General features: G+C 52.6%; 2 protein-coding genes across 5 annotated transcripts; both read right to left on the minus strand.

Annotated features, from left to right (window-relative positions):
- Positions 1 to 5,783: 5,783 nt before the first annotated feature.
- Inafm1 (InaF motif containing 1) lies at positions 5,784 to 7,443 on the minus strand. The gene has a single exon (XM_021219586.1). It carries the CDS (start codon positions 7,061 to 7,063, stop codon positions 6,677 to 6,679), a length of 387 nt encoding a protein of 128 aa, XP_021075245.1. The 5' UTR covers positions 7,064 to 7,443; the 3' UTR covers positions 5,784 to 6,676.
- Positions 7,444 to 7,490: 47 nt separating this feature from the next.
- Positions 7,491 to 20,158, minus strand: Ccdc9 (coiled-coil domain containing 9). 4 transcript variants are annotated; one of them, XM_029532207.1, is made up of 15 exons: positions 20,063 to 20,147; positions 17,843 to 17,894; positions 17,619 to 17,723; positions 16,130 to 16,228; positions 15,742 to 15,990; positions 14,474 to 14,557; positions 14,214 to 14,387; positions 12,262 to 12,443; positions 10,644 to 10,690; positions 10,411 to 10,546; positions 10,110 to 10,203; positions 9,648 to 10,014; positions 9,184 to 9,276; positions 8,127 to 8,176; positions 7,491 to 7,686 (listed from the first exon to the last, which is right to left on the minus strand). In XM_029532207.1, the coding sequence occupies exons 2-15, from the start codon at positions 17,846 to 17,848 to the stop codon at positions 7,669 to 7,671; spliced, it is 1,704 nt and encodes a 567-aa protein (XP_029388067.1). In that variant the 5' UTR covers positions 17,849 to 17,894; positions 20,063 to 20,147; the 3' UTR covers positions 7,491 to 7,668. The 4 variants fall into 4 exon arrangements, with proteins under 4 accessions (XP_029388067.1, XP_021074929.1, XP_029388066.1 ...); XM_021219270.2 differs by lacking the exon at positions 7,491 to 7,686 and having other exon boundaries at positions 7,744 to 8,176; positions 9,160 to 9,276; positions 20,063 to 20,158; XM_029532206.1 differs by lacking the exon at positions 7,491 to 7,686 and having other exon boundaries at positions 7,744 to 8,176.
- Positions 20,159 to 23,603: the final 3,445 nt, after the last annotated feature.

Consider the following 23,603-nt stretch of genomic DNA (forward strand, 5'->3'; position numbering starts at 1 on the left):
TGGAACTCACTTTGTAGACCAGGCTGGCCTCAAACTCAGAAATCCGCCTGCCTCTGCCTCCCAAGTGCTGGGATTAAAGGTGTGCGCCACCACGCCCAGTTTTTAATTCACAGCATTCATTGGTCTTCTCATCCTCAGGAGCGGATTCTGTTGCTAAGGCAACAGAGAATGATGAGCCCACAGTGGGGTCTTTAGCAAGAACATCAAAGCAACACATGCCCCTGACAGACAGACGGCCACAGTGACGACTCCTCTCGGAAGGGCCTGTTCGCAGGGCACGGTGCTGGTTCCCAGGACCTTCTGCTGTGGGGATAATTCCAAGATAACGTTCCTATCAGCAAAGAACAGAACAAGCTGGTTGGGTTATTAATATTCATGCAGGCTTCCATACTGCACATGAGAAGGCCGGAGTCCTGATGGACACGTTTATAACTGATTTCCTCTGATTATGTTTTTACACCTACTGTGGGGGAGGGGTGGGTGGGTGTGTTCCACAGCACAGAAGCAGGGGTCAGAGGAAGGTATGAGGGGCTCAGTCCTCTTTCAACCACCGCATGTGCATCCTCAGGCTCGCCCACAAAGTGCTAAGCCTGCTAAGCCACTGTGGCTCCTCTACTCAGATCATTTGAACCAGGCCCGGAGGTGGAAGAAATTCTGTGTGTATGTGCGCACACTCATGTTCACATGTGTGCAGGTGTGTATTCAAATCCCTGCATGTTTATAAAAGCCAGAGGACAACCTAGATGTCACTCCTCAGGAGTCACTCACCTGTTGCTGTTTTGTTGTTGTTGTTGTTGTTGTTGATGATGATGATGATGTTGTTGAGGGAGAAGGCTCCTTGCTGAAGCAGGGGCTCACTGATTTAGACACAGACATCCTCCTGCCTCTGCCTCCCTGATGCTGGGATTTAAAGCATGTGCCACCACACCCTGCTTTTTTTTTTTTCTTAACGAGGCTTTATTCTGTGACTCAAACACGGGACTTGTGCTTACTAGGCATGAATGATACAAACTGAGCTTCCTCCCTACCCTCACAAAATACATACATACATACATACATACATACACACACACACACATTTAGCCTTTTCAGGCAGTCTCTCTACACAAAGTTTTTGAAAACTGTTTATTCTTTTTTTTTTTTTAAGATTTTATTTATTATATGTAAGTACACTGTAGCTGTCTTCAGATACTCCAGAAGAGGGCGTCAGATCTTGTTACGGATGGTTGGGAGCCACCATGTGGTTGCTGGGATTTGAACTCTGAACCTTTGGAAGAGCAGTTGGGTGCTCTTACCCACTGAGCCATCTCACCAGCCCAAAAACTGTTTATTCTTAAAGTTGTGGTAAAATATATTCAACATAAACTTTACCATTATAATCTCTCTCTTTTGGTTTTTGGGCTTGGTGGCGCACGCCTTTAATCCCAGCACTCAGAAGGCAGAGGCAGGCGGATATCTGTGAGTTTGAGGCTAGCCTGGTCTATGCATTGAGTTGCAAAGCTACATAGTAAGATCCTGTCTCAAACAAACAAACAGAAAACTTTATTTTTTTGAGTTCAAGCTGTCCTGGAAGTCATTATATAGCTCAAACTCATGAATATCCTGTTCCAGCCTCCTGGGCACCGGATGACATGTATGACCCAGCATGGAGGGTTGTTATAGCTGTTAAAATATTACTTATTTAGTGTATGTAGTGTGTGTGTGTGTGTGTGTGTGTGTGTGTGTGTGTGTAACTACACACGTGTGTGGAGGACACTGGCAGGGGGAGGAGTCAGTCCTCTACTTTCTATCATTCAGGTAACTGAATTTAAAAAGAAAAGACAGGGGTGGGGGGAGGGTATAGGGAACTTTCAGGATAGCATTTGAAACGTAAATAAAGAAAATATCTAATAAAAAATTTTAAAAAAGAAAAGACATATTTTATATTTCAATTATGTATATGAATGTGTGCCTCTTCTTGTGTGTACACCAAGTGGATACATGGGCCCACGGAAGCCAGCAGAGGGTGTCAGATCCCCTGGAACTGGAGTTACAGGCAGTTTTGCACGACCTACTCTGACTGGCTTCCCTCAGTGATGGAACTATAATCAGGACTCATGAGCCAGACAAGCCTTTTCTTCCTTACATTGATTCTGCTCGTGGTGTTAGTCACCAGGAGACAGAGCAAACCGGGCGGGGCTGGGTGGAGTCTCACTGCATAACCCAAGCTGGCTTCGAACTCGCAATTCTGGGCCATCTGTGAGTAGGACCACAGGCATGTGCGGCCATGGCCAGCTTCTAGATGGCATTTTGGAGGAGACAACCATTCAGACCCGGGGCACCCCAGTGCAAGGGCAGATCTAGGTAACAGCCACAGCCTTTCCCAGGAAGTCTCCGCTAACTTTAAATCGCAGCCTCTCAGCAGGAGTTTGGTGCTCCTGGAATCATTTTCATATTTATTTATTGAAATTAAGATGAGACAGAATGTCTAGCAATTAGGATGACATTTTCCCTCTTCTATAAATTGTTCAAGTGGTTAATGAACTCGTCTTGTGAACAACTTCAACGGTGCAGAAACTGAGCGAATGTGATTTTGTTCTGAGTTTTGTTTTCAGACAGGAGCTCACATAGACTATGCTAGCCCCAAAACCCATCGATGTAGCCAAGGATAGCCTTGATAGCCTGGAGCTTCTTGATCCTGCCTCTGCCTTCTGAGCACTGGGATTTCAGGTGTGTGCCACCATGCCTGGCTGTTGCTATGAGAAAAGCAACTTGAGGAAGGGAGGGGAGGGAGATGGAAGGAAGGAAGGAAGGAAGGAAGGAAGGAAGGAAGGAAGGAAGGAAGGAAGGAAGAGTTAATTAGTGTATGTAGTGTGTAATGTGTGTGTGTGTGTGTGTCCATCACAGCAGCTTGAGGCAGCTGAACCCACTGTACTCCCACTTGGGAAGTCTTTCTCCTTTGTATTCAGCCATGGACCCCCAATCCATGGGATGGTGCCACCCACAGGGTGAAGGTCTTCCCACCTTGGGTACTCTAGATGACTTTCCACATCATGCCCAGAGGCTTGTCTTCTAGATGACTCTAGAGCTCACCAAGTTGAGGACCAAGAGGAACACAGCAAGATGTTGTATGTATGTTTGCCAGGTAGGCAAGCTCAAAGACATGTCTCCACCAAGGCGGGGGAATCCCATGGTGGCTGTGTTTCCTGTATGGTAGAGTGGCATCTTGGCTGGATGAATAAAGGCCACTGCTTACAGGCCAAGCCACTGAATATGGCTGAAGGAACATGGAACACGCTGCAGTTGCCAAGAGTAGCATTCATGGGGGTAAGACTGTACCCAAGCCACTGTGACCACATGCAGCCAGCATCCTCTATGTTAGCCTCTGACTGATACCTCAGGGTAAAACTGATGGGGCAGAGATAAGACAGAAAGGCTAGGTTGCCATTTCCATGGCTGGAGAGCCAAAAGTTAGAGTGTATCAGTTAGATGGATGCTTAAAAGCCATTGACTTGAAACCCAGAGTAAGAATCAAGATTGAGCCGGGCGTGGTGACACACACCTTTAATCCCAGCACTTGGGAGGCAGAGGCAGGCAGATTTCTGAGTTCGAGGCCAGCCTGGTCTACAAAGTGAGTTCCAGGACAGCCAGGGCTATACAGAGAAACCCTGTCTCCAGAGGGAAAAAAAAAAAAAAAGAATCAAGATTGAGGAAGATGAGGATAGAAGGGCTGGAGAGATGACTCAGTGGTTAAGAGCATTGTCTGCTCTTCCAGAGGATCCGAGTTCAATTCCCAGCAACCACATGGTGGCTCACAATTATCTAATGCTTTCTCGTGGTGTGTCTTTTTTTTTTTTTAAGCTTTATTTATTTATTTATTATATGTAAGTACACTGTAGCTGTCTTCAGACAGTCCAGAAGAGGGAGTCAGATCTCGTTACGGATGGTTATGAACCACCATGTGGTCACTGGGATTTGAACTCAGGACCTTTGGAAGAGCAGTCGGGTGCTCTTACCCACTGAGCCATCTCACCAGCCCTCGTGGTGTGCCTTAACACAGTTACAGAGTATTCATATAAATAAATAAATCTTGAAGGAGGAGGGCAGGAGCCAGCCCTTGGGTGCAATGTTTAATAGAGAGAGAGAATCCAGGATTCAACACACCACGGGCAGCACAGGGGGACAGTGACAAGCAAGGAACTCTCAGATCGGCAGAAGGAGCTGTCGCAGCCTGGCTTCTGAGTCTGAGACGTGGGGACATATGGCAACCGCCTGGCTGCTGTGAAGGCAGAAGGACTGAGCAGCGGAGCTGCCTGTCCCCCCTCCTTCTCAGGAGGAAAGGTGCATAAGCTGAGACCGTCTGAGGGAAAGCAGTCCCCACAGGCTGGCTTCTCAGGGACACTAGGGAGAGCAGAAAGACAGGCATTCCTGAGGGAGCGCAGCATGAGGGCACTATCTGAAGCTCAGTTCACCGGGCCAGCAGAACTATGCTCTATGAAAGTTAAGGGGGATGATCCTTCCAGGTCCAAAGGAAACTCAACTTTCCCAAATTCCGATGACAATGGCAGTTTGGCCAAAGCCAGCATTCCTCAGAAATTCCTCTACCAAACGGAGACGTTCTCCTTATCACCTTACCACCTGCAGAAGGGACACATGGCTCTCTGGGATGCTTATTAGCCTACCCATGCTGACCTCCAGGCTCCCTCAGTATCACAAGTGCCTGGTACACATTTCAGTCTGTGTCAGCATCCTGGCCCTTCTCAGCTCTCCGCAGCTCCTCCCCTGCCATGACTCCCCCAGCTCACGGTTCCTTTCCTCCAGCTGCACATTCTCCCCATAACCCTGCTGTTCCCACTGTGTGTCCGCGCTCTAGTCTTCCTGTCTTAGTCCTTTCTCTTGCTCCCTCTGGCTCCCCCTACCCCACCATGGCCATACCCACTCTACTGCCTTCTCTCTGTATATATATATGAAAATGAAAATTAGTTTTTAACAAAACCATTAAGTAAATGTTGAACTAGTAATTAAGATATATCGGGCTTGACAGTGTGCCAAATTGCAGGCCCATAGTCCCTTAGCTGAGGTCTTCAGGGACAGATGCATTTCAGAACTCAAGGCTGATCCAATTTTAGAAAGGCCATTCTGTACCTATTATGCAAACTCCCAGGGGCCTGAGGCAGGCACTGTCCACTTCCCCTGTTGGACATGGTAATGTCTTTTTGTAGCAAAATGTGTGTAACAGTCACACTGGGAGGGATAAATAAAAAATATAAATAGCTTGGTATGAACTGACTTGTCATTATGTGAGAGGTAAAATTATTCCCTACCCCCCCACACCCCCAAAATGGTTAAAGTGGTCAGAGCTAGTTAGAATTCAAAGCCCACAAGCTGGACTTTGCATAGAGGTACATATCTGCAATCCCAACCCTTAGGAGACAGAGGAAGGAGGTCTGCTGAAAACACAAAGACCTTGCCACAAAGTGGGAGGGGTGACTCTGTGGGAAAGCACTACAGAGATGGTGTGAGCCCAGTGACAATATGGAGACACTCTAAAAACAGAGAAAGAGAAAAGCAAAGAGAAGGCAGCAGAGGGACACAAGAAAGGTTGAGGGGCCAAGAGGCTGGAAGAAAAGCCAGGAAGCAGAAAGGGAGGCCAAAAGGGACAGACAAGAGGACCCCTCCCCCCAACTCACTACGTGATGGTGTACAGTCTTTGGACTGACAGGCTATCCCCAGGGAATACAGGCTGTGACTCTCTGAAAGGGCTAAAAGACGAAGTGGAGAGAAAGCAAGAACCAACGCTGTTCTCAGGTTTGGATCACTAGTTTAATTCTCTGAGCAACAATGTGTTGTCTTCATTTTACAAGACCAGAGAGGTTTAGGTACACTGCTGTACGTCATCCTGTGGGGGATGCTGGTAAGACAGAGGGAACCAGCGGGGCAGGTAACACACTCCCATCTGACAAGAGGCCTCAGATTCCAGATGCTGTCCAGCCCAGGGGGAAGGCAGGCCATAAAAGAAACCCCTTCGTGCAGCAGGCCAGCAGGGTACATCCCAGGCCTGCCTACAGCCGAGCCACAGTCATGGGTAAGGGAAAATGGACTCAATCGCATGACTTCTTTATCAGAAGCTACACCAGCTTCTCAACATGGCACCAACAGCAATGCAGACCAGTTTTGTTTTTTTGGTTCAGCTATATGCTCCACACTTCCAAAACAGCAAATGTCACCACCCAAACCAGGACAAGCTAGCACATGGGTGACATCCTCTACCCCTGCCATTGGAAACTATACCAACTTCAGTTTCCAGCACGCACCATTGTCTCCGAAGCTATACGAGATGACACCCCGAAAACTGCTAAGGCCTTTTACAGTATCTGACCTTCAAGGGCCCCGAAAACTGGCAAGCCGCTTCTCTCCCATTCCAACCCCAAAATTACATGTGAGCAATGAGAGGAAAGCCTTTGAGGCCGCGCGGCCACGGAGCTAGAAGAGACCAGCGGGCGAGGCCGACCACCACAGACCAGGTAAGCCAGCTGAGGCTGGAGTTTATTGCCGATGAGCGCTGAGTCCCGGGAAGGAGCAGGGTGGAATAAGGTCGGGCAGGATCAGGACCGCGGCTGGGAAAGAGGCGGCGCCGCGCAGGCGAGGCCCGGCGGTGCAGACAGACAGACGCAGGCCACGGTGGGGGCGGGCCAGACTATCCAGGCGCTCGGTGCGCGGTCTCCCGCGTCGCTCCCGGAGCTGGGCGGCGGCTGTGGCGGCGGCTCCGTGGCAGTCCTGGCTGCGGCCGTGGCCCGCCGGAGGCCCCAAGCAAGCAGGATGCGGCCGGAGGCGGGGCGGGCGGGGCTGCTCGAGCACACGGAGCGGCCCCAGCGCTGGGCAGGGGGTCGGCGGGGCCCGCAGGCGGCCGCGTGGGAACCCAGATGAGCCCGTAGTACACAGCAAGCAGCACAGCGGCCAAGGACACACACAGGAAGTAGGCGCAGACAGGGGCGAGCCGCAGCCATCGGCCGCGGGGCCCCTCGCTCAGCCCTGAGCCACCCGGGCTCTCGCCACCACTGCCCACGCAGCTCGAGCCCCGCATCGCGCTGCCCACTCAGCCTGCACCGACTCCGCCCCCATCCGCCTCAAACAACCCACGCCCCTTCCAAGACCACGCCCCGTCAGACCGCCCCCAACTCAGCCGAACTCCTACACCCTAGACACGCCCCTACCGCTTCTGACCCACCTTCAAGATCTTAGCCCCACCCCTCGAGGCCACGCCCATTCGCTCTTCTCCCGCCCTGTCAGATTTCCAACCGCCCATCCCTGTTCCCTACCTCAGCCCTCTCCGTGCTAATCGAACCCCTTCCTTCTTTGACCGACCACAGCCCCGCACACTATCAACCCCCTGCCCGCCGGAGCTAAGGTTCCTAGTCTGTCGAAGCCGGAGGCCTACAGAGCGTCTAAACGCTAGCCCCGCCCACCGAGCCCTGGCCCCGCCCCTCCCAGTTTCACATCCCTGGACTACTTCAAGAGTTCCGAGACCCATTTGCCCCCATCACCCCTGCTGGCCCCTTCCCCAGCAACTCCGCACCAGCGTAAACTTCTGTTCCCTAGAGGCGAGGGATCCAGGGTGGACTGCAGGGAGGAGAGCAGCCAGCCTGGGAGCCAGGCAAACCTGCGCCGCCGCCCCTCCCAGCAGCATCTTCAGGACTGCGGGACGGCCTGCGGGGTGGGAGGGGAGAGGTGTGAGGATGACGAGGAGCACCCTCGTCCCGCCTCTTCCGCCACCTCAAAGCCCGCCGAGCACAGCAGCCTAGCCTGATCAGCTAGCAGCGCAGTTCAAAGGTTGGCGGTAGCACGCGTTTAATTCAAGCCCTAGCTGCAGGTTCCTGCACACCCAGGCCTCACAGGGGCTGACTCGGCCAGACGGGTACCGTACGACTGGTACCAGTGGGTCCTCAGCGAATTTAGAAGACTCCCCTCGGGCCGGGCTCGTTGCTAACCTGCTTCCTCCCACACTAAGTTTAACCCTGTCCTGGACGGAGTGTAGCAGAAGCAGAGGAGCTGAAGGTTAGTGCAGAGCGAGGCACCCTGGTCTGCTGGCGCTGTCAGCGGGCAGCCCCCGGCGGCGGAGCAGCCGCCACCACCTTGCAGAAACGCACCCTCTGGAAGTCTGTGATCTCCGCCGTCTCCTGGCCCTCGGGGCCCACCTCTGAGGAGACAAAAAGCGGTAAATGGAGGACCAGCCTGCCCGACCCACCCAATCCCGCACCTCAGTCAAACCCACCTACAACTTGGCCTCCAGCTTACTCAACCCTCAGGAGGCCCCTGAAGCAGAAGCCCCTCCAATCTAACCCTGTCGACTACTGGGCAGTGCTAGTGCAATGAGCTCATCCACTCCTCCCAAGACCCCAAACTGTCCTGTTTGGCCTGGCCCCTTTCCAAAGATGTCGCTGGCCTCCACTCCCACTATTCCTGGTCTCTGCTCCACATCTTATTCTACTGCAGGGGAACTGAAAGATGAACACAAGCAGGAACCTGGCCAATCACGTTAAGGTGACCAAGATCCGTCTTTTGCTTCTACTCCGTGGGATCCAAAATCCCACTCTGGTCTGACCCCAAACCACTGACCCTGCCTTCAGGTAAGTCTTAGCAGCTGCTCACTCATTAAAGCCACTCCTACCTTTAATTAACCGTGTCTTGCTTTTACCGGATCTCTAATGAAAATTCAGTTTCAAGCTCAAAATCCTATCACAATGGTGGCGCACGCCTTTAATCCCAGCACTCGGGAGGCAGAGGCAGGCGGATTTCTGAGTTCAAGGCCAGCCTGGTCTACAAAGTGAGTTCCAGGACAGCCAGGGCTATACAGAGAAACCCTGTCTCGAAAAAAAAACAAAAAAACAAAAAAAGAAAATCCTATTGTGTCAGCCTCTTACCTCTGGGAACTTTTAGATTTTGAATCCCACTTTTAGCTCCTTCCCAGAGCCCAGCTTCCTTGCCCAGCGTTCAAAGTTATTCACAATTTCTATTGGCTGGGGCCTTAGGGTCCACCCTTTGCACCACAAAGGCCTGACTCCAGGCCAACCTGGCACAGCACCTGACTCAGCTCTTGCCCTGTCCTAAGCCCTCACAGGGCCCACTCCTTTTCTGTCCCCAAGCCCTTCACTCCCCAAGGAAGGCAGGCAGGCCACCCACCTCCACCAGCTTCACACATCCCACCTGGAGATGCTTCAGGCCCTTCTTCTTCAGACTTCAGGGTTCCTGCCAAGCTGGGCCCGCTCTCCAAGGAGGCAAGGGCTGGCTGGTCACCTCCTGGAGAAGGGGAGGCTCAGTCAAGCCCCTCCTTTTCCAAATATCTCCCCATATGAGGGGAGCAAGAGGGGTTCAAGGACACAGTGGGGTGGGTGTCATTTAAGGAAGTGAACTTTTTATTGGAGAGAGGCTCTGAACCAGCAAGAGCAGGCTTTGGGAACTGAGATAAGGGCATGAAGTAGGCACCAACTGCCCTTCCCTGCCACTGGGGTTAAAGGAGGTGTGGGCACAGCCACACCCTTGTGCACACACACACAAACACACACACACAGGCAGCCAGTTTCAAGCATTCCCAAAAGGCCAGGCCTCACCCGAAGAGTGGGTACCAGGTGAGTGGGCAGTGCCAGGAGAATTCAGTTCCATCTCCTCACCCCAGTCAGACACAGGCTGGTGGTCCTCAGAGGGTGAGAAGGGGCTGGGAGGTTCAACAGGGACTGGGGACAGCAACTCCTGGGGCCCGGCAGGCACGGGGTCCGCCTGCTCACAGGTGGGCTTCCCAGCAGGCTCAGCTTCAGGCTGGTGATCAGCAACAGCTGCTGCTTCCTGGTCCTTAGGACCCTCTTCCTCCTCGTCAAACTCTTCTTCCTCTTCCTCCTCCTCAGTAACATCTTCACTCACATCCTCCCATTCTTCATCTTCCTCATCTTCCTCTTCTTCTCCCTCCTCCTCTTCTTCCCCCACATCTTCCTCACCATCCTCCTCAGGAGGCCGATGAGCTGGGGCTGGGGTCTCAGAAGGCTGCTGGGAACACAGGCAGATCAAGGAAATGCTTGGGACCTGTCACTCCACAAACCCCCATACACACGCCCTACCTCATACCTGCTCTGCCTTACCTGTGTGGGTGTCTCCTCCAAGGATATGGACTGAGAGGACTCTGGGGCTGAGGACACAGCTTCCTCTTTTGTCTCCCAGCGATTATCGTGGTCACTGGAGTGGACAGAGCAAAGGGATAAGGGCTGGGTGAGAGATGGCATGTACTTCTCTTCAGAGAACATCTGGCATGCTGCACTGCGGGCAAAGGGGACAGGAGACACAGAGCCAAGACAGAGCAGTGTACCCTCAAACCGAAGCCAGAGAGGGCTGCACACACCCAAGCATGCTGAGGAGGGACTATCCCAAGGGAGGGCACCCCACCTATAGGCACGAGGGGCCACCTTGGCCTGAGGTCGGCTGTTCTTTCTCCTCCTGCGGCTGCTGACTTCAGCTTTGTGCTGAGAAAGGAATTCTCCAAAAGTGGGGGGCTTAGGAGGTCTTGCCCAAGCTTGGTCATCTACGACAGAGCCCAGAACCAAGGATTTAGGGAAGAGGGACACAGCACATGTTGCATTCAAACCCCACTGCCTAACCCTTTCCAAGATACCACTCACCATAGCGGTGGGACAGTTCATGGGTAGGGGCTGGGCCATCCTTGAACCTAGAAAAAGAGAACAGAGCCAGCGATAGCTAAGGGAACTAGGGAAAGGCAGGACGAGAAAGCAGGGCAGAGGCAGAGGCAGGGCCAGAACAAACCAAAGAAGCTTCAAAGGGGCTAAGGGTTAGACAGGGTGAGGGTAGAATGACGGATGAGGGGCAAACCAAGCTTCCTAATGACAAAGCCAGGCAAAGATACAGAACGTGGCCTCTGAAACAAAAATGTAGAGGCTGGGAAGATGGATCACCTCCTCACTGACCTCTGCACCTTGTGTCTAGCACGCCGAGAGAGGCAGGACTCGTAGGGTTGCTGCCCTCAGCCTGCACCCCAGAATGAACACATTCCGTGCATTTTCAAAACAGAGGGGGAACATAACTGGGCCAGGCTTAGGATCCTAGCATTTCAGAGGTGGAGACAGGAGAATTCAGGTTCGGGCTGTCCTTGAGGCCTTCTAAACAATAAAGAGCACCCTCTGCCACCACCAATCTCCAGGGAAGCAGGCTGAGCGAGCCCACTCGGGTCAGCAGCTGGAGGGCCTCCTCATCCTTGCCCTGTGCTGGCTGACCTTGTGGAACATCTGTGGAGCTCATCATACAGGGAGGCACAGAGCCTGGGAGACCTAGAGTCTTGTGCTAACCTGGGTCAATACGACCCAGCAGGCATGTAAGCACATGACAAAACTTTCCTTATACAAGCTGGGCATCTGTGAGGCCAAGGCTGGAAGATGTTGAATTCTGTGCCTACCTGAGCTGCACAGCCTATAATCACAGCACTTAAGCTGAGGTAGAGGGCTAGCAAGGCAGCTGAAGAGGTAAAGGTGACTGCCACTAATCCCCAGACCCACACCATAGAACTTTCCCCTATGAGCTGTCTTCTGTGCTTTCTTGCCTTCTCAATAAATAAAAACACACAAGCCAAGCTGAAGGGCATGGCAGTGCATGGCTTTAATCCAGGCAGGCGGATCTCTCTGAGTTCTAGGATAGCCAGGGCTACACAGAAAAGCAAAACAAATTACATGAAATATAATAAAAAGAGGCTGAGGCAGGAAGACTGAAAGAGCAAAGCCAGCATAGTTAACACACTGCCTCAAAAAGTAAAAAGGTCAAAGGACAGAAGGCCTGGCTCGGCTAGCTCTGGCTGTTCTTCCAGAGGACCCAGGTTCATCTCCCAGTGCCTACACAGTAGCTCACAACCCTCTGTAACTCCAGTTTCAGGGGATCTGACGCTGTCTTGCAACCTCCGTGGGCACCAGGCATGCACACAGTAGACAAACATATATGCAGACAAAACACTCAAACATATAAATGTATGGGGAATGGGAGCTACAGAGATGGCTCAGTGGTAGAGTGCCTGTCTAGAATTCCCGCAGTGAGGTTCTAGGAGCCTAGCTTAGCACTGCAGCACTTTCAGCATGCCAGAGGCCACAGGTTCAATCCCCAGTTGCAAAAAGGGAAAAGGAAAGGCAGGCTTCCACACACCACTGAGCCATGGCCAGCTGTGGCAAACATCACCGATACCCATGATGAAGAGAAAGTGGCTGGAGGCAGCACCCAGCAGGAAGAAGACTGACTCACATGCCATCGGTCTTCTCGGCATCCCACTCCCGCCGCCACTGCCCGGTGGGCTTGCGGTGTCGCTGCAGACGCTCCTGGTCGATCTTCTCCCTCTCCTGCCTCCAGCGCAGGTACTCTGACCTCTCCCGGCCCGTCATGGACATCGTCATGTCGCCCCCACTGCCCAGGCCGGCCCTGCGGCCCTGCCCACACCACAGGCAATCGGTCTCCAGCTCCTCTCCACGCCCCCCCCAACCCCCATGCAGAACAAGGACAGACAAGCAGCAAGTGTCTCGCTGAAGTGGCCACCTCAGAATGGACCTCTTACATTTTTGGTTTCAGACAGGATCTCATGGAGCCCAGGGTGGCTGCCTCAAACTCACTATAAAGCTAAGAAGGATGGACTTAAATTCCTTGTGCTAGTTTTATGTCAACCTGACACAAGCTACAGGTATTTGGGAAGAGTGGAGACTGGCCTGCCTACACCCCCCAAGTGCCAGATGTCATCTTTCTAGAATTAAGCATTTCCATTTGGTGGTATATGTGTGAAAGCCAGCGGCCTGTCCTGCTCTGTCACCCTCCTGCGTAGTCCCTTGAAGCAGGGACTCTGACTTAGGTTAGCAGTCAGCAAGTCCCTACGATCTTCCTGTGCCCATCCCTACACATGCATGGAGCCATACCCAACCTTTTTCACATGAGTGCTGGGGGTTCAAATCCAAGTTCTACTGCTTACGTGCCAAGCACTCTTACCCACTGGCACTTCTCCCTATCTTTCCTTTTTTAAGATATATTTTTTATAGCCAGGCGTGGTGGCTCATGCCTTTAATCCCAGCACTCGGGAGGCAGAGGCAGGTGGATTTCTGAGTTCGAGGCCAGCCTGGTGGTCTACAGAGTGAGTTCCAGGACAGCCAGGGCTATACAGAGAAACCCTGTCTCGGGGGGAAAAAAAAAAAAGATATATTTTTATTATTTTCCCATATATAGCACGTGCTTGTGTCCGTGTCTGTTCGAACATAAGCCATGTGAGTACAGGCAGAGGCCAGACCACGGTGCCAGGTGCTCTGGAGCTGGCATTTCAGGCAACCCTGACTTGCCCAGTGTGGGCTCTGGGAATGAGTACTCACAGGGGGACTTTGTTTGTTTGAGACAGGGTTTCTCTGTGTGGCCCTGGCTGTCCTGGAACTCACTCTGTAGACCAGGCTGGCCTCAAACTCAGAAATCCGCCTGCCTCTGCCTCAGGCGTGCGCCACTACGCCCGGCATCATTCAGCACTCTTAAGCACTGAACAGTCTTTCTCCTCACTGTTAGAAAGATGTTAAGACGCATCCCGACCCTCTTCACCATCTGAGGTGGTGATGTTTTGTATTACCCAGCATATATTTAGACTTTTACCCATTCGGTTATCACTGGGATACACTACAACTCTGTCTTAGAACTATTCTCCAGGGCCAGTAATCCCAGCACTTAGGCGGCTGCAACAGGAGGGAGGGTCAAGAGTCCCAACTTCATAAGGATAAAAGGGATTGGGATGTAGCTCCCTGGTACAGAGTCTGTATAGCATGTATGAGACCCTGGGCTATATCCCAACATGGAAAAAAATGTCCAGCATAAATCCCTAACAAAGAAAACACTGGCAGCAGGGCATAGTGGTGCACAGCTTTAAGCCCAGCACTCAGGGTACACACAGGAAGACATCTGTGCTGGGCTTAAAGCTACAACTCATATAAACTGAGCTGGCCTGGAGGTCCAGGTAACCAGGGCTAGATGGCGAGACTCTACCTCAAAAAGAAAATAGAAAACACTGGCCGAGCACGGCCACCGAAGAGTTCCTAACCAGTCCCAGACCCTACCAAAATCCCCCAATCAAGCTAGTGCTAGTCCTCACAGAAAGCAACCCCTGGTCAGCCCACCCCAGCCAGCCTAAAGCACAGCTCTCAGGAGGGAAGCCCGCCACTGGGAGATGCAGCACTCACCTGTCGCTCCTGTTCCAAGCCGGAGCGCACCCGCTCAAAATCTGAGCCTCCCCAGTTACGTCCATGCCGGCGGCTGCCTTCCCGGCGGTCCCTCTCAGACTCCTCGAGGGGCCCGCCCCGACGTCGGGGATCATCCAGGAAGTTGCGTACTGGGTTGGGCTCCAGCACCCCTTCCTGCAGCAGAAGAGCTGGCATGTGGGCAGGCTGGGAGGCGCTGGGTACTTTCCACTCAGCCCACCCCCAGGCTGCCCGGTGCGGACCCGCTGGTTGCGCTCGTATTCAGCAATCTTCTCCATCTCCTCATTCATCTTCTCAATGTTCTGCCTGCGCCGCTCCTCCCACTCCTGGGGGGGGGGGGGAAGACAGCACATGGCTGTCAGGAAGAACCGCACAACTAGCTATACAGGAAAGACAGGGCAGCCCAAATTCCCCAAGGGCAGACAGGTGACAAAGGGAGCCTAACTTAAAACTTGTGGGGGACCCTGGCAAGCCTCAGCCAGCATAGAAATGATGCATAAAGGTAGTGACTTGGCGAGTGACAGGGGAGCACTGGATCCTTGCCCTTCCCTTCTGCAACACTAACACACTTTACAAACAACAGCCAGCCCAACAGGACTCCCGTTCCCCGGCTTCCACTGTTGGGGAGTGTGGCCAACAAAAATGTAAGAAAATGTGTTTGTCAGTGCTCCAGTGTCCACCTTGTGGACAACAATCAGCAGGCCTTGGCCACCTGATCCACAGCACTTAACATGTGAGAGAAAGAAACCCTGGATCTACTGAGGCCACTGCATCCGGTGTCTGTGCACACACAAGCATGCTCACGCGCATGTGGGAGGCCAGAAGGGCACCCTGAGCACTAGCCTCACGGTCGGCTTTGGAGGCAGAGTCTCCTCACTCTGTAGCTCTGGCCAACCTGGAACTCTCTCTGCTGTACTGAAAGGTGTGCACAACAGCACCAGGCCAGCCACCGTTTCTTAGACAGAGCGTCTCACTGGCCTGGAGGTCACCGTGCAGGTTGGCATGGCTGACCACTGGCTGCTGGGGAGTGGAGCAGTCACAGTAAGATTCCCAACATGAATCTGAACACAGAGTGAGCACAAGGCAGACTCTACACAGGAAACAGGCAAGAACAGAAGTCAGACTCAGAACCTAAGACACACTCAGAGTGCTGGTCAAAAATGGAAGCAGAGCCGGGCAGTGGTGGCACACGCCTTTAATCCCAGCACTTGGGAGGCAAAGGCTGGGACACAGCACGGCAGGACTATTTCCCCAGCCACTGAAGAGGCTGTGCAGGAAGATGCCAAATTCAAAGCCATCCTGGGCAACCTAGTGAGATGATAGATATCCTGCCTCAAAATTAAAGCTAAGGGCTAAGGATGTAGCTCAATAGTGAAATACTCTCCTAACATGCACAAGGACCCAACTTCAATCCCAAGACCAGAAAAATTGAATGAATGAACGAATGAATGAGTAAAAAACAAGGAACAGAAAACCCTGACCCAAACGTCACGGCCTGCTTGGTGCCCACCTTGGACTTTCGATCAGAGGTTGAGTTGTCTACTGCCCCTAAGAGATGAGGGGGTCCCCGCCCCCGGCCCCTCCGGCCCCGGCCCCCAGGACCCCCTCGAAGCTGCTCCCCGGCACCATCCTCCCAGCCTCGGGATGCCCGGCCTACGCCTGCCCGGCCTCCCTGCTGGGGATGGGTCCTGCCCCCTCTGCTGGCCCCTGTGGGCCGAGGAGTCCCAGGAGTCCTCCGAGAGGGACCCAGGCTCTTCTCCTGAAAGGGAAAGGAAAAAGGAATCAGCCAAAGGCTAGACAGACTGGAGCAGCCCAGGCTAAGAGGAAGCCGGTAGGTCTTGGCCCCAGGCCTCAGCCTCCTCCCCATCCTATGGATTCAGACATGCTGGGCTCTCCACCTCCACTGCCATATTCTCCTTCTCCATGGAACGGCTCTTCCGGGGGGCTGTCACTGCCACACCCTCCAGTTCAGCTTTTTTCCGATCCTCCTCAATCTCCTAGAAGCAAACACCCAGGGGAATGGAGTGTTAGGTCCTGTCACCAGCTGCGCTCCCACAGTCCTTTGCATTTTCCCTGCACCTCTACTCAGGCTTCTCTCCAGAGCTTTAGCCATGGGTCACAGCATCTCCCGTCAAACCCCTTCACATTACTCTGCTGCTCCAAAGCCCATCAGTGAGAGCCAAATGCGTCCCCATCACCATGGAACCCACAGCGGGGGAGCCTCTCCTGCCTATCTGCACTGGCCATCTTGCTATTCCCTGGGGCTCAGAACTGCCCTGGACCTTTGTACTAGCTGCTCTGCTCTGCGTTCTGTGAGCCTGTACTGTTTCAGATGTCTCGCCATCATCCTGCCTTTCTCTGTTCTCACGCCCTGCTTGGTAAAGCATAGGGTACCTGTGGGGACTGTTCTTGGATGCACCCCTCTCCCTAGCCTCCAGTGCTGCCTGGCATACAATCAAACCCAGCTCTCAGTTTTTTGTTTTTATGAATGAATGCATGAAAAATGAGTCAATGAGGGCCACCCTTCTCCCAGGACCCTTCCTAGAGATAGCTCTACTATGTCCTCTTGGGCCCTGCTCTGGACCCTCCCTCCTCTTCCCTTTCTAGCCCCAACTGCCCTTGGTCACTGAGTCATGCCTGTCCTCTCCCACTAGGGCCCCTGCCCCACCTTTCTATCCAGACTCTAGAATGACACCCTACCACCCACCACTACACAGAAAAAAATGAGTCTCCTATACAGAGTCTTCTCACTTCCAGGGCTCACTCCCATTCAAAGCCCTCTAATGGCTCCCTAGTGCCCTCAGGCATTTTCCAGCCTATATAGTTGGCCCCTCATGACCTCCAAAGACCAATTCTCCATCAGCTGATTTTCTAAGCCCTCTCTTGCACCCAAACATGTCCCCATGTGAAATGTAATCCACTTCCTTTCCAATTCCTTTCCTAATATTGAGGCACCCTTCAGTTCTCAGAATCCCCTCTACCAGAAAGCCCTCGCTAATGTCTTCAGGCTGGAGAGAAAGCTCTGGACTCCCACAGACCTGTTCATTCCCCCAGCCCAGCCTTGTCTACCCTGGGTCATCATGAAGGGCAACCATGTCCCAAATTGGACAGAGAACCCTAAGAACAGGTCTGGGGACTATGTCCCCAGGACCACTCAGCATTGAGCAGGGACTCTGAAGGCATCAGTAAGCAGAGTGTGAATCCATGAATAAATGAATGTATGTATAAATGAATGAATGATAGGATGGAGGGAGGGAGGCCAGACCACGGCCTTTGGCTTGCATCCTGTGAGTGAAGGGGAAACATGAGAACGCTTGAAGGGAGAGGTGGGGAAGACTCACTGCGGGGAGGAGAGGGGATGGGGTCTCCAGGGCAGGGCTAGGGCACCTGGTAGCGCCGGATGAGGGCCTCATTCTTCCGACGAAGAGCCTCGATCCTCTTGTCCAACTCTGCATCCTTCTCCTCCTTTGACTTCAAATCTAGTGTGGTAGCCTGTGGTAAGGAAGCAATTGAAAGGCAGAAAGAAAGATCTTCCTGCCACATGGGCATTCTACCGAGGATCTGAAGGTTTGGTCTCTGGAGCCCACCTTGCCCACCCCTCTCCAGCTCACCATCATTGGCTGTGATCTCCCTCACAGAAACAACATGTAGCACTGGAAGCCCCTGAGGGCAGAGAGAACAGTATGTCAAGATCAACAGTATTCTGAAACGCCGTCTCCTCTCCTTTACTGAGGGCTCCAAAAACAGACTCACAGAAAAATGCACTTGCACTTCATCAAGGGAATTCTCAAGTACTAGCCTCGCCTCTCTCTAAACACAAACCCTGCCCTTCAGTTTTAGATCCACCCATGCAATTAGTCAGCCCCACCTTGGGAAAATTCTGACCCCACCCCTGTAACTAATACTAATTCCTCCAAAGATGTCAGTCCAGGCTCCATTCCCTATGACAATTGTTGCCAGGATCTGGATCTCAATAGCCAGCTACAGTCTTTCCTTCCAACCTCCAAAAGTAACTTCTAGAGGGCCAGAGGGGTGGCTCCTGGAGTAAAGGGGCTTGCTGCCAAACCTGAAAACCTGAGTTCAATCCCCAGGACCCACAAAGTAGGAGAGAACTGACTCCCACCAGTTGTCCCCCAACCTCCATGTGATCATGCACACATGCACAAAATAAAGAAATCATAATGAAAGCTGGGCGTGGTGGCGCACGCCTTTAACCCCAGCACTCGGGAGGTAGAGGCAGGTGGATTTCTGAATTCGAGGCCAGCCTGGTCTACAGAGTGAGTTCCAGGACAGCCAGGGCTATGCAGAGAAACCCTGTCTCAAAAAAAAAAAAAAAACAAAAACAAAACAACAACAACAACAACAAAATCATAATGAAGAACAGTTCCAACTCTGAGACAACTTTAGTCCGTGGCTCCCTTAAGAATGATGCAGCCCAGCCCCAGCATCCTAAAAAGGCACTCGTCCTACCAAGGCGGAAAAGATTCAGCAAGCAGGCCCAGGATCCACTGCAGGGGCCTTCCTGGACCGGACTTGACCTTCATAGTGATACTCAAGGCAGATGACAGGACTTCTACAGAGGCTTACAAGAGAAAACTGCCAGCAGCAACCGCACCCCTGACCGGCAAAAATGTCTGTGGTCCCACCCCTAACTAGGGTGAAACTTCAAGCCCCTCCTATCCCGCCAGACGTCTGGCCCCGCCCACAAAAAAATCACACACTCTGGCGCCACCTCCAATTTAACTGGCCCGTCCTCCACCACACTGGGAAACATTCTGACCCGCCTGAGTTAGTTCCCTACTTCCCTGCCCGTGTTTTGCTGCGCTCCCAGCTCAGTAGAAACCTTCTAACTCCATACCCGCCATTCGCCATTCTCCACCAGCCCCCTAACCCCACCCGCGACATCCCTGACATCGTAGCTCCACTTCCATCCAATCTCAGCCAGCCCCTGGACCCTTCTCTAGCTTCTGGGCGAGGATCAGGACCCAGCACCAGAACCAAAAAACTTTCCAGCCTCGCCCAGGAAGTCTCCGCCCCAAACACTAGTCCCATCCACTAAATAATGGAACCACGCCCTAGCGCAGCAATCAATACCCAAAACACTGAGGACCACATTCTGGCTACACCCCCAGCATCTTGGCCAAACCCAGCACAATGCCGCAGCTCAGTCATCACCTCTTCACTCAAAGCCCAAACCCTGCCCCTTTCCCCACTCCCCTCCAAACTTTGGTCCCGCCCCAAACACGTCCACCCCCTTAGCTCCGCCCCTGGCCCTCATGACCACGCCCCGTGGCACTCCCTACAGCAAACACTAATCTGTAAGGCCCCGACACCAGTTCACTCCGCCCACCGTTTTTGACCACGCCCCCAGTCCGCCCGCCTACCGACCAAACCCCACCCCTTACACGCCCCAACACTTTAGCCCCGCCCCCAGTTTCCCAGCCTGCTAAAGCCCAGACTCCGCCTCCCATCCCCACCCCACACTATTTGGTCTCCGCCCAACGTCCCGAGACGGCCCCCTCGTCCTCCTGGCACACTGTGGCCCCGCCCCCAGGCCGACGCGGCTTTCAAGCCCCGCCCCGCCCTGGCAGGCGCCCGGGCTCCGGGGCAGCCGGCACCCGCTCGTCTGGCCCTGCCCACGTGCTCACCGCCCAACCTCGGCACCCCTCAAGCCACGCGTGTGGGCGTCGCGTCCCCGCCCCCCGCAGAGTCCCCTGACCCCGCCCCCGCCGGCGGCTCGCCTCCCAGCCCGCGCGCGTTCACGCTCCCCTCACGTGGGCGGACAGGCCCCGCCCTCTCCGGGCGCGCTCCCGGCCCCCTCCCCCGGTCACCTGTCCCGGAGACCCCGCGGTGTCTGCGACTCCGGCTCCGTCCGCCTTCGCGTCCGCAGCTCCCGGGCCTCACTCGTCACTTCCGGCTGACACCACGTGAGGAGAGGAAATAAGTAGGGCACTTCCGGTCTTGCCATCCCATTTCCGGGTGCCTTAAAGGGTCCGCACCCGCTCAGGCTCTGCAGAAGGTAGCAGAAGCCTGTTTCTTCTTCCTGGTCTCAGGGAATGGACATGTACCCCTAAATCTCTGGGCTCCTTTTTTGGCTTAGATATTTTCCACCTGGAGCTACTGATTCCCGATTTTACTAAGAAAAAATCAGACATTATACAGGGACCCCAGAAAACCTAATCTGGCTTCATTACCTCTTCTTGCAAATGAAACATTAATTATAAACTGTAACCAATTCATAAAAATAAAAAATTAAAAATCAACTATATAGGGGCTGGAGAGATGGCTCAGTGGTTAAGAGCACTGTCTGCTCTTCCAGAGGTCCTGAGTTCAATCCCCACGGTGGCTCACAACCATCTGTAATGGGATCCAATTCCCTCTTCTGGCCGGGCGTGGTGGCGCACGCCTTTAATCCCAGCACTTGGGAGGCAGAGGCAGGCGGATTTCTGAGTTAGAGGCCAGCCTGGTCTACAGAGTGAGTTCCNAAAAAAAAAAAAAAAAAAAAAAGACCCAATTCTTCATACACACCTCTTCTGGTGTGTATGAAGACAGTGACAGTGTACTCACATAAAATCTTAAATATATATGTATTTTTAAAAATCAACTATAAAGCTGGGCGTCGTGGCAAAATTTGTCCACTACAAAAACAATGTTCTTTCTGATTTGAAGAAGCAACAAAAAGGAACTATTAGAATCTTCCAGGCTATTTAAAGCATGCTTTTTTGTGTTTATAATAATTAAAAATATACTTATCGGATATGTCTGTATCTATATTTTATCAACTGGCAAAACAAAAGTACAATAAATTCATAATATAAAAAAAATCAACTATATAAAGCTGGGTGTCATGCCTCTAATTACAGCACTTGGGAGACTGAGGCAGGAGGATTGCCTCCGGGTCAAAAACAACATGATAGATAGATAGATAGACAACATGATAGATAGATAGATAGATAGATAGATAGATAGATAGATAGATAGATAGATAGATAGACAGACAGACAGACAGACAGACAGACAGATAGACATGGCTACATAGACCCTCTCTCAAAGGAGAAAAAAAAAAAGCAGGGTGACATGGCTGAGAGATTAAAGGCACTTGGCCAATTATGACCTCAGTTTGACCCCTGGACTGTCAGGTGCACAACCTCTTTTACCTGTTAAGCAACGTGCTGGCAATTTAATTATTACTTTTTTTAAATATCTATACTGGCTCAGTTTGTTGTCCTTAACACAAGTTAGAGTCATCAAAGAGGAAGGAGCCTCAGTTGTGAAAATGCCACCGTGAGATGCAGCTGTAGGGCATTTTCATAATTAGTGATTGATGGGGGAGGGCCCAGCCCATTGTGGGCAGTGCCATCTCTGGACTGATGGTCCTGGGTTCTATAAGAAAACAGGCTGAGACAGCTGTTGGGAAGCAAACCAGTAAATACCATTCCTGTATGACCTCTGCATTAGCTCCTGCCCCCAGGTTGTAGCTTTTTGGTGTTTGTCTGAAGAACAAACACACCAGGTTCCTACTCTGATTAAGTTCCTATGCTGACTTCCTCCAGTGATGGATTGTGATATGAAAACATAAATCAAATAAACGCTTTCCTCCCAACTTGCTTTTTGGTCATGTGTTGCGTCTCAGCAATAAAATGTTGACTAAGACAATATCTCAATTGGCCCCAAACTCCTGATTCTCCTGCTTCAGCCTCTCCAGTGCTAGGGTAGGATTACAGGTCTGAGTGGCTCTGCCCACCAAACTGACCATCTTAAACTACTGTGAGATATCCCATCTGACAAATGGCCACAATTTGTCCAACCTATCTCATGGGTGTTAGGGTTATTTCAGTTAGCAGGAATTGCCGACAATACTTCACTGAAATTCAACAGGGGCAGCTCTGACTGTGTGCCTGTCTGCCTGTCTGCCTGCGTGCCTGTCTGCCTGCATGCCTATCTGTGTGCCTGTGTGCCTGTGTGCCTGCATGCCTGTCTGTCTGCCTGTGTGCCTGCATGCCTGTCTGCCTGTCTACCAGTGTGCCTTGCCTGTCTGCCTGTCTGCCTGCGTGCCTGCATGCCTGTCTGCCTGCCTGACTGTCTGCCTGTGTGCCTGTCTGCCTGCATGCCTGTCTACTTGTGTGCCTGTGTGCCTGCATGCCTATCTGTCAGCCTGTGTGCCTGCGTGCCTGCCTGTCTGTCTGCCTGCGTGCCTGCATGCCTGTCTACCTGTCTGCCTGTCTGCCTGTCTGCCTGTGTGCCTGCATGCCTATCTGTCTGCCAGTGTGCCTGCGTGCCTGTGTGCCTGTGTGCCTGCGTGTCTGTCTGCCTGCGTGCCTGCATGCCTGCGTGCCTGCCTGTCTGCCTGTGTGCCTGCATGCCTGTCTGTCTGCCTGTGTGCCTGTCTGCCTGTCTGCCTGTCTGCCTATGTGCCTGTCTGCCTGTGTGCCTATGTGTCTGCCTGTCTGTCTGCCTGTGTGCCGGCATGCCTGTCTGTCTGCCTGTGTGCCTGAATGCCTGTCTACCTGTCTGCCTGTGTGCCTGCGTGTCTGCCTGCATGTGTGCCTGTCTGCCTGAATGCCTGCCTGTCAGCCTGTGTGCCTGTGTGCCTGTGTGCCTGCCTGTCTGTCTGCCTGTGTGCCTGTCTGCCTGTGTGCCTGTCTGCCTGCGTGCGAGTGTGTGTGTGTGTGTGTGCCTGTTTACCTGCCTGCCTGTTTACCGGTGTGTGTGTGTGTGTGTGTGTGTGTGCCTGTTTACCTACGTGTGTGGGTATGTGGGTGTGTGTGGGTGCGTGTGTGTGTGTGTGTGTGTGTGTGCCTGTTTACCTCTGTGTGTGTGTGTGTGTGTCTGTGTGTCTGTGTGTGTCTGTGTGTCTGTGTGTCTGTGCTGTAGACGAAGCAGGCTCGTGACCAGGTTCTGTCACTTAGCTACATCTTCAGTCCAATTTTATTGCTATTTCTTTTAAACAGGAACATAAGCTGACCCTGGGCAGTGATGGTGAACACCTTAAATACCTGCACTAGGGAGGCTCACTGGGAGTTTAAGGCCAGCCTGTTCTACATAGTGAGTTTCAGGACAACCAGAGCTGCATAGTAAGACCCCATCTCACAAAATGTTTATGTGTAAATGTATGTGTGTGTGTTGTGTGTGTGTGGGTCACCTGAATGAATTTCTGTGTACCACTTGAGAGTGGGTGCTGGAAACTGAACTTTGTTCCCCTACAAAAGTATTTCTTTTCGTTTTTCTTTTGGTTTTTCAAGACAGGGTTTCTCTGTGTAGCCCTGGCTGTCCTGGAACTCACTCTATAGTTCATGCTGGCCTCGAACTCTGCCTCCCAAGTGCTGGGATTAAAGCCTTGCGCCACCAAGCCTAGCGTTGCAAAAGTACTAA

The sequence above is a fragment of the Mus pahari genome, chromosome 19 (assembly GCF_900095145.1).
Source record: "Mus pahari chromosome 19, PAHARI_EIJ_v1.1, whole genome shotgun sequence".
In the NCBI taxonomy this organism is placed as follows: Eukaryota; Metazoa; Chordata; class Mammalia; order Rodentia; family Muridae; genus Mus; species Mus pahari.

Excerpts from the sequence above, each read along its gene's own strand:
- Inafm1 (XM_021219586.1), bottom strand. The coding sequence starts at position 7,063 with ATGCGGGGCTCGAGCTGCGTGGGCAGTGGTGGCGAGAGCCCGGGTGGC.
- Ccdc9 (XM_021219270.2), bottom strand. Across the intron at positions 14,558-15,741 it reads CCTCTGATCGAAAGTCCAAG|GAGTGGGAGGAGCGGCGCAG; the intron begins GTGGGCACCAAG and ends CCCCCCCCCCAG. Across the intron at positions 8,177-9,159 it reads GATGTGTGAAGCTGGTGGAG|AGGTGGGCCCCGAGGGCCAG; the intron begins GTGGGTGGCCTG and ends TTGTCTCCTCAG.